General features: G+C 32.4%; 1 protein-coding gene across 2 annotated transcripts; it reads left to right on the forward strand.

The window, feature by feature from the left end:
- The first annotated feature begins 5,103 nt into the window (after nt 1-5,103).
- LOC105962769 (NADH dehydrogenase [ubiquinone] 1 beta subcomplex subunit 10-B) lies at nt 5,104-8,678 on the forward strand. Of its 2 annotated transcripts, none has more exons than XM_012987095.2 (3): nt 5,104-5,548; nt 5,632-5,715; nt 8,453-8,678. In XM_012987095.2, exons 1-2 carry the CDS (start codon nt 5,260-5,262, stop codon nt 5,667-5,669), a joined length of 327 nt encoding a protein of 108 aa, XP_012842549.1. In that variant the 5' UTR covers nt 5,104-5,259; the 3' UTR covers nt 5,670-5,715; nt 8,453-8,678. The 2 variants fall into 2 exon arrangements, 1 of the variants encoding a protein (XP_012842549.1); XR_016033416.1 differs by having other exon boundaries at nt 5,149-5,548; nt 5,632-8,302; nt 8,390-8,678.
- Nucleotides 8,679-9,810: the final 1,132 nt, after the last annotated feature.

Here is a 9,810-nt window from a genome sequence, read left to right on the forward strand (position 1 = left end):
AACAGTTTTCATATTTGAGCAAAAATGGTTTGACGGATAGGTCAGTTATTAGACTGGTAATCGGCTGACCCAACCCATTTCCAGCTCTAGATAAATGCTAAGGACTTGATAACACCAATTCGGTGCAGAACCACATGGAAAAATCCAAACTTAATTTTTTTATTCGCTAGGTTAATAATTCAAGGATTGTAAAAATATATAATTGACCTCAAGTCTGTCCTTGTAAGAGCATCTTCCAACGTCATTACTATTTTTTCACCAAATCCTATTTTTGGTCGTGAAAAAATGGGTTTATCTCCCACCCTTAGCACACCATTCTACGATTTCACTATTTTTGGTGAAAAAATAGTATATTTAGTCTCTCACCAATTCCATCAAATTATACACCAAATAATAAAATAATAATATTTCACCATTTTCCTATTTAAAGAGAATAGCATTTGGTTTGGTCTCCCATGGTATTTCACCAAATATATCACAAAATTATAAATTTAATGTTAATCATAATTTTAGTCTATTTTAATTTAAAAAATATTGATTATCGATCCGATTATAAGTAAATTTTTTATTAATTATATAATCTTAAAATTGTGATAAATTTCAAAAAAACTATTGAAACATGAATGAAAATCAACGTAAATTATTATACATATAATAAAATCACACATAAAAATAATTTCATAACTTAATGCATAAAAATATTACAACAAAATTAATAATAATATATAAATATATTATTATATTAGTATATAAATATATTTATAGAAAATATATTAGTATATTAATAGAAAATAATAATAATAATAATAATAATAATAATAATAATAATAATAATTATTATTATTATTATTATTATTATTATTATTATTATTATAATATTATTATTATTATTATTATTATTATTATTATTATTATTATTATTATTATTATTATTATTATTATTATTATTATTATTATTATTATTATTATTATTATTATTATTATAATTATTATTATTATTATTGTTATTATTATTATTATTATTATTATTATTATTATTATTATTATTATTATTATTATTATTATTATCATTATTATTATTTTCTATTAATATACTAATATATTTTCTATAAATATATTTAATATAATAATATATTTATATATTATCATATTCATAAATTAACACTAATATATTTTCTATAAATATGTTTATAAATTGATAATCACATGAAATTAGCTAATATAATAGTTTTATATGCTAATTATAAAATGGTGTTAATTACACCAAATCCTATTTTAATTTCTATATTTGATAGGAAAAATAGAATTTGGTGGAAAAAATGGTAAAATAGTTGAAGGATGGGAGATTCAAATTTCTTCACCAAAAAAATTGGTGAAAATATATGATTTGGTAATATGGTGATATAGGTTTTGACCACAATGAGAGACTAAAACCAAATCATCATAATTTTAGGTGTAATGACGATTTAGTGATTTAGGCTGGGAGGTTAAAAACACCTAAATTATGTGTAAAAAACAACAAATGGTGTAGGGTGGAAGATGCCCTAAGGATCTCAAATTGGGCGTCCAAATAATTTTTGGGTTGAGAGAGCTTGAGAGAATAATCGATTTTCCGAATTTGAGAAGTTAATAAAGTTTTACTCTACAACCTATAAATAAAATTCCATAAATATTAGGATAAATTCCACTTTCTCTCACTTTGGCTCAGTATCACTTTACTCTGTTCTACTCTCGATCGCATTGATTTGCCTCCTTGCACTTGAAAAATTGTCTCAGTGTGGTCATGGCTGTTAGTTGTCAGATATTTTATATTAACATCATTTGATCTAAGCTCTGAAATAACAAAAACGCCACATCTCCCAGTTTAAATAAAAGATAAAACAAAAAAATAAATTAAAAAAATTATAAAAAATTCAACGTGAAAACATAGTCCACGACGCCAGCCACAATTTTTTTTAATAATTATTTAAACTGGGAGGGGTGATTTATTTGTAATTTTCAGATCTTAGATCAAACGGTGTTAAAATAAAATATCTGACAACTAACAGCCATGACCACATTGAGACAATTTTTCAAGTACATGGAGGCAAATCGATGCAATCAAGAGTAGCCTGAGGTAAAGTAATATCGAGACAAAGTACAATGAGGGAAAATGAAATTTACCCTAAATGTTATTTAAGATATTTTATTCAAAATAAGGGATTATTTTGTAGACCCCCTCATTTCCAAATTATATAGAACTAACTACCAAGTTGATTACACTCTAAGGTAAATTACAAACACCCCCCTGAGGTATGACCAAATTACAAAAACACCCCTCTTGTTTGGATAATTACAACCACCCCCCTCAACTCATCAAATTTAGTGGAATCTTCGAGACTATATGGAATATTATCACTTTTGTACCCGTTTTATCCCATTCAAACTCTACATTATGAAGTAAGATGACCATAATATGTGATTTGTAGCTTGTATATATCAGTTTGTGGTGCATCGGAAACTGTATTTTTTACACAAAGAGTACAAACTAGAGCACATTTCACGGAATCTAGATGACTATGTTGAATTTGGCACCATAAAGGTAAGAAAAAATGATAGTTGAGGGGGGTAGATGTAATTATCCAAACAAGAGGGGTTTTTTTGTAATTTAACCATACCTCAGGGGGGTGTTTGTAATTTACCCTTATATAGAACTAACTACCAAGTTGATTACACTCTAAGGGAAACCCCACTCATTTCGAAAATTTTTTGACATACCCCCCTGGGCCACCCTGAAGTACCTATAATACCCTTTTAAAATCAGTTTTAAACCTACCCACTCACATTTCGGTGTCTCTCTTCTTCTCCCAGATTCAAAATCCCGCCTCCACAAACCTCCCACCGCCGAAATTGCTTCCCGGCGTCATAACTCTATCTCCAGTGGTCGGAATTCGATGGTTTAACTACCGTTGGATTCCTTTCATCGAGCTCTTTCTTTTGGTGGTGATTTCATTCAGTTTGGAGCGAAGATCTGTTTCTGCAATTTTTTTTCATTCGACGACGGTGGTCTTTCCGGAGGTGTATTTTGTGTTCCACCAGTCGAAATTTGACGGGCTACCCACCGTTGGATTCCTCTCGTCGAGATCTATATTTTGATGGTAATTTCGTTGTTTTTATGTTTACAGATTTATTTCTATAATTTTTTGCTTTTGTGGGTGCGCGAAACTGTGGGTGGCTATTAGCGGCGCCTAGGGTTTTGGTAGGAGGCGAGGGGGGGTGAGGAGTCACTGTCTGTTTGATTTAAAATTTGTAGCATTTTCCAGCAAACAGGTTTATTAAAATAAAAATAAAAAAAGGATAATAATAAATAAATCAGCGAAAATCAAGACCAGAAATGCTGAATGCAGTTTGGGCGAAAATTGCATATAAGGGTAGTATAGTATTTTTGCTTCTCCAGAGATATGTCAAAGGATGATTTGTGCTTGGATTTATCCCTAGTTTATTTGGTGGCTAGGGTATATAAAATAAGGGATTATTTTGTAGACCCCGCTCATTCCCAAATTATATAGAACTAACTACCAAGTGGATTACACTCTAAGGGAAAACCTCCCTAATTTCGAAAATATTTTGACATACCCCCCTGGGCCCCTCTGAAGTACCTATAATACCCTTTTAAAATCAGTTTTAAACCCTATACACTCACATTTCGGTCTCTCTTCTTCTCCCAGTTTCAAAATCCCGCCTCCATAAACCTCCCACCGGTGAAATTGCTTCCCGGAGCCATAACTCTCTCTCCGGTTGTCGGAATTCGATGGTTTAACTACCGTTGGAATCCTCTCGTCGAGCTCTTTCTTTTGGTGGTGATTTCATTCAGTTTGGAGAACAGATCTGTTTCTGCAATTTTTTTTCATTCGACGACGGTGGTCTTGCCGGAGGAGTTCTTTGTGTCCCATCAGTCGAAATTCGACGGGCTACCCACCGTTGGATTCCTGTTGTCGAGCTCTATATTTTGATGGTAATTTTGTTTATTTTTATGTTTACAGATTTATTTCTATAATTTTCTGCATTTGTGGGTGCGCGAAACTGTGGGTGGTTAGTAGCGGCGCCTAGGGTTTTGGTAGGAGGCGAGAGGGGGTGAGGATTCACTGTATGTTTGATTTAAAATTTGTAGCATTTCCCAGCAATAACCTCTCTCTCTATCTCTCGATCTCTTAGTGTTTGTTGATTTTTGACTGTTTTGATGTTTCATCAAATTTTGTTGATTTGCAACTAAGTAATTTTTTTTTGTTTTGATTTGCAATTGCAGCTTATGAAAGCCATTGATCCTCTCCTTGAATGTGTCAAAAAATTGGTTGAAGTCACATGTGAAGCAGTGTTTGACAAACTGTATACATTACTATACATTACTATACATATATAGTAACATGTAGTTATATATGCATATATTTGTGTATTTTCAATTTTTTATTTTTTTTAGTTCTGCGGTGATTTATAATAAAAATATTGACATTTGTAAATTTTTATTGGAGTTTATGAATTTCTTTTGTATAAGCCAGTATTCGTGTGTGTATACAATTGATCGACTAAAAATATGGGGAAAAAAACAAACATAACTACGAATTACTATAGGTACTATAGTTACATGTAGTTATTTTCAGTACAGCAAACATATTATTTTGAAAATTAAAAAAATTAAAAAAATTAAAAAATTAAAAAAATTATTATTATTTTTTTTAATTTTTAAAAAAAAGTTAAAAAATTTAAAAAAAAATACATATATATATAAATTTAACAAACAGGTTTATTATTGTTTATAAAAGAAAAAAAAAATAATAATAATAAATAAATCAGCGAAAATGATAAATACAGTATCAGAAATGCTGAATGCAGTTTGACTGAAAATTGCATATAAGGGTAGTATAGTACTTTCCCTTCTCCAGGGGGGTAAATCAAAGGATGATTTGGGCTTGGGTTTATCCCTAGTTTATTTGGTGGCTAAGAGTATGTAAAATAACCCCATAAAATAACCCCTCAAAATAATCGGGCCAACGGGCAGACCCATATGGGCTTGAAAATTCAGATTTAACAAGATCCATTTATAATCGGATCCGTTAATACAAGAACGCCCAAACAACGCTTCACCTTGTATTTCTTATTTTCTTTCGAACAACACTATATTATCAGTCGTCGTCGCCCTTTAACACTTAAAACAACCTGATTCATTCATTCATTCCTCCAATTGTAATCGATCAAAATAAATCAAACCTAGGGCTTCGGGAAATGGGTAGGAAGAAGGGAGCAGTGTTGCAGCACGACGGGCCACCAGATGATTTCGATCCGGCGAACCCGTACAAGGATCCGGTGGCGATGCTGGAGATGAGGGAGTATCTGGTTAGGGAGAAGTGGATCCAGATCGAGAAGGCTAAGATTTTGAGGGAGAAGGTGAAGTGGTGCTACCGTGTGGAAGGGATCAACCACCTCCAGAAATGCAGACACCTTGTTCACCAATACCTAGAATCCACCCGCGGCGTCGGATGGGGCAAGGACCACCGCCCCCACTCCTTCCACGGTTGCTCCTCCTCCTCTTTCTCTCAACACCGCCGCTAACATATCAATTTCACTTTGTTTAATTTTTTGGAATTTTGTTTGTAGGTCCTAAGGTTGAGGCGTCTGCCGAGTCTGTCGAGTAACTGGGTTCATCGCCGCCGAATAACTGGTCCCAATAATTAATTTCAGGTACTTTAGTGACTTCAAATTGATTTATGATTGTACTTTCTTATTTGATTGTTCTTAATTTTTTTTATTAAGATTGAATGATTAAATTGTTTAGCCTTTTGTTTTATCATTTTATCCTATGTGTGGATATCATCATTTTTGTTTTATTGTTTTTATCCTATGTGTGTATAAGCAAGCGGGCTGGAGTCTGATTGAGATAATCATTTTCTTGATTGTTGCATTGATGGAAAAAAAAGTACCAATTTTGTTGTTCTTTTGGGGTTGAGTTCTCTACCTGAAACTCCTCGAAAGATGATGTGGCTTCCTCGTAGTGTTTGTACTGAATTCACATAACATGCATTCTGATGTTGAGCAGTTCCGTATGAATGAGAATCTAGTTAATCACATCGACGAAGTAAATAGTTAAGAACCAGAACAAGCTTCCTAAAATAGTATTCCATCTGTTCTTTGTTTTTCATAGGTTTGTTCATATGCTAGCAGATTAACTAACAATCTTATTTGTGCACTATTTTTCTCCGCTAAAACGGAACATATTTGTTAAAATTAAGTCACTTTTGAGTGGATATCCTATATACACATGATTATGCAGATATTTCCAGATTTGTTATCTCTTAACCAAATTGGCTTTTAAAGGCTTAAATGGTGCAATTCCTTGACCGTAGCTATATTTATGTAGTGAGCTGAACTTTGAACTTTGTTATTCTTGAAAGAACTCTATGGTATGATAGTAAGGAGTTGTGGTGATCTGTGTAGAAATGCTTGAACATGAAAATAGACTGGGTGATTGACTAATCGAGGTTAGTTTGTGTAATGCTCATATAAGCTGGGCGATCTATTATACTAATTCTTAACCTCATTATATAACTTTGCGGAAATGTGTCACTTAATGGTCTGAAAACTAGTAAAGATACAGGCATAGTGTATTTGTTGGTGCATTGATTTTTTAATCCTTCTGAATTTGTTGCTGCATTTAGTTTTAACATCAAAGACCTCTAACGTTGTGTTTGCAAACTAGGTAGGAGTGACCTTGAGTAGGATTGAAAGACCAATTGTTTATTAGCAAAAAAAATAATCTTCATTTGATCATCGATCGAGTATGGTATACATTAGAAATCTTTCTACATGTAGTTCTCAATGATATACAAATCAGATTATGGGCAGATATTGACTGAAATTTGCGTCTGAAGTGTCTGCAAAAATTTCCAGAACATTATTTCTAATACTATCTACACATCTATAAAAGATCTAAGCATTAACAATTAACATCCTACATACAATAAGCAGGTTTCATTAAAAATATTCATGGCAAAATAAGCTTATAAAAATACGCCATTTTGGGACCACCATTCATATATAATCTTCACATCAACATTGAACAAAAGAAAGAAAACCAAATTTGCTTTATTAGTGGTTCAAATATGAAATCTTACTGTATGATTAGTTTATGACCACGAGAAATTTTCTAAAGCTTGTTATGCATAGGATTTCAGCTGTCAACTTTTAGTTTTGAAGTTTTTGCAAACACCACCTTTGTGGGAGGAGATACGGTCCACAGTTTAAGGTGCGATACCATGGAGAAATTTCATCGTCATTCCTTGCACTTCTTTTCCAAGGGAATGACTCTCATAAGCAATGACTAATACGGTTTCTCGCCTGAGTAGGCATATAAAGAATATAAAGAAAAGCATCTTTAAATAAATGAGCAATTAAGTTTTAATGACTGTTTGTTTATTTTGTATTTATGTACTTTTCATGTGACTAGTTTTGCTTCAAGTGTATAGATTATTTTTAGTCCTTTAGTTCATTGTGTAGCAATGCATTCTTTATATATGTTTTTTTTTCCTATGTCTCTCCAACATGTATGTAATTTGAGAAAACTTTGCTTGACTCCACTCCTCACCACGTTTTCCATTTTAACCTTAACTCCCTCTCATTTTACCCTTATATTTAGTGTAACGATATCTATACAGACTTTAGTACCTTAATTAGTGTATGAAAAGTGTGCCAGTGTGTGGGAAGGACTACAAAAGTTCAACTCCTATAATATGTATCTTTTTCTCACTCTTTCAGTCAAAATTTCAACCAACCATCTTAATAATCTGATGGTGAAAAATTTGTTGCAAATAAATTAGTAGGCTACTTTCATTGAATTGTTGTGGTTAAAAAAAATCGTGTGAGGATTTATAAAAGCAAGATCTACAGTCAGAAAATTTGTTACTGAGATGCACGTAATGTCTTGATAGATTCCGTGTTTAATAATAGATTTTTCTTGCAATAATGTTTCTAGAAGAAAAATGTTTGAGCATCGAAGAGTAGACAGGATTCATAAATAGGAGGAAGGTGATTTGGGAAACTGCTCTTGCTAAATGTAGCTTCTTGATAGTTGAGTTTAGGTGCAGCAAACATTGGATGTAATAGAGGCATTCCATTGGATTTTATAACATCCAACTTAAGTTTCATGCAGTTCCGTTTGTGATTCCGATTTTCATAAATCTTCCAAATTACATCTTTTATCTCCTACTTCATATTTACTTATAATCTACCTGAAGAATACATTTAGTTTGGACTTCTAATATATATTGGGATTGTAATCAAATGAATAATCTTTACTTTGTGTGTTTGTATCCACCCCCACCCCACCCCACCCCACAAATCCTTTACATTTGTTCTCTAGAAAATGGTATTTTAATAGAATTAGAAGATTTGACTTCCGTCAGGAATCCTTTCCTCCCTGCAGGTAATGAAGTTTACCAGTAGGCCAAGGCATGTGGGGAGATGTCCGCATGCGAATCAGGTGTGTGTGTGTTTGTTGGGTTATTAGCTTTTTTCGTTAGACTGCTACTATCAAATGTTTCCCTTTCATTTCATACAAACGTTCGAGGCCACATGGCCAAGTCTTCATTTCATATGTGGTCTTTGTACTTGTCAAAGTGATGAGAATTTTAAATCAAATTTAACAATAATTGATGTCTCATAAGTTCTTACGTTCTACATTATTGTTATTTTTATTTCGGGAATATCAAGTTGATTTTGTTTTTACTGTACCTCGAGTTTTATCCAGTTGGGCCTCGTTTACTTCAATTTATGGGATGTGGATTAATTGTTGAAATGAAGTATTAATAGTAGAATGACATGTAGTGATTTAATCAAGTATCAAGCGGTATTACAGAAACTTGATGTTTACTTGACCGGACTGTTCAATCGGTTTTTGTGATATGGCAAAATTACCCTAGCTTATGTCTAACTTCATACCCAATGTAACTGGGTTTTTTCGTCATTTTTAGCAATCATTGTGATCTCCACCACCCCATTCTAACGATCTCTCTTTAATAATGATTCAACGGCAAATCGTCAAACAACCCAAGCTTTGTGCTTTGATTAATTTGAAGGTGAAGAATAATTGGAACAAAAGTTTTGAATTCCTTTGATTTTGATATTAAAAAAAGAATTTTAGAACAATATTTTTCATAACGAAATTTGAAAGTTTTGATATTTGGTTTTTTTCCCATATTTTTTGGAGCGGATTTGTTAATACATGTTAGATTTCGATTTCCCATCTGATTTTAATGGGGATTATATGAATAGGATGGCTCGAGTGATTCTTTCCTCTTTTTTTTCTGGACCGAGTCTAGTTATTTCTTCTTTCTTTTACTTTTTCGGCACCGGTCTTAATTTGAATGCCCCCTTTCTCATGATATTGTATTATCGAAGAATAATCTCATATAGACATATTTTTCACATGTTTTAATTAAACCAGCCTGACGCCCAATCCTTTTCACATTTTGTACATAATTTTGTATCTTATTTAATTAACACTTGTATTTTGTATATGTATATTCTACTCCACACTGGGTGAAGTCCAGCATATACTTACTAACCATTGATCTTTACATAAACACGCATAAATCCATGTTTGTGCATAGAAATCAAAGATGATGATGTATATGGTGTAAACTTCATCGGGTGCGTGTAGCATAAAATTCAGCATTATATCGAGATGAAACATACTAAATACTAACTTGTAACACCTTTGTGGAGATGAGATTTCTGATTCAAAGACATGGGATTTGTGCATACACTAGTTTCATTTGGATT

This window comes from Erythranthe guttata, chromosome 9, assembly GCF_056151865.1.
Source record: "Erythranthe guttata isolate IM_541 chromosome 9, IM_541, whole genome shotgun sequence".
NCBI classification, from domain to species: Eukaryota; Viridiplantae; Streptophyta; class Magnoliopsida; order Lamiales; family Phrymaceae; genus Erythranthe; species Erythranthe guttata.

Coding starts and splice junctions, on each gene's coding strand:
- LOC105962769 (XM_012987095.2), top strand. CDS start 5,260: ATGGGTAGGAAGAAGGGAGCAGTGTTGCAGCACGACGGGCCACCAGAT. Junction 5,549..5,631: donor CCGCCCCCACTCCTTCCACG/GTTGCTCCTCCT, acceptor TTTTGTTTGTAG/GTCCTAAGGTTGAGGCGTCT.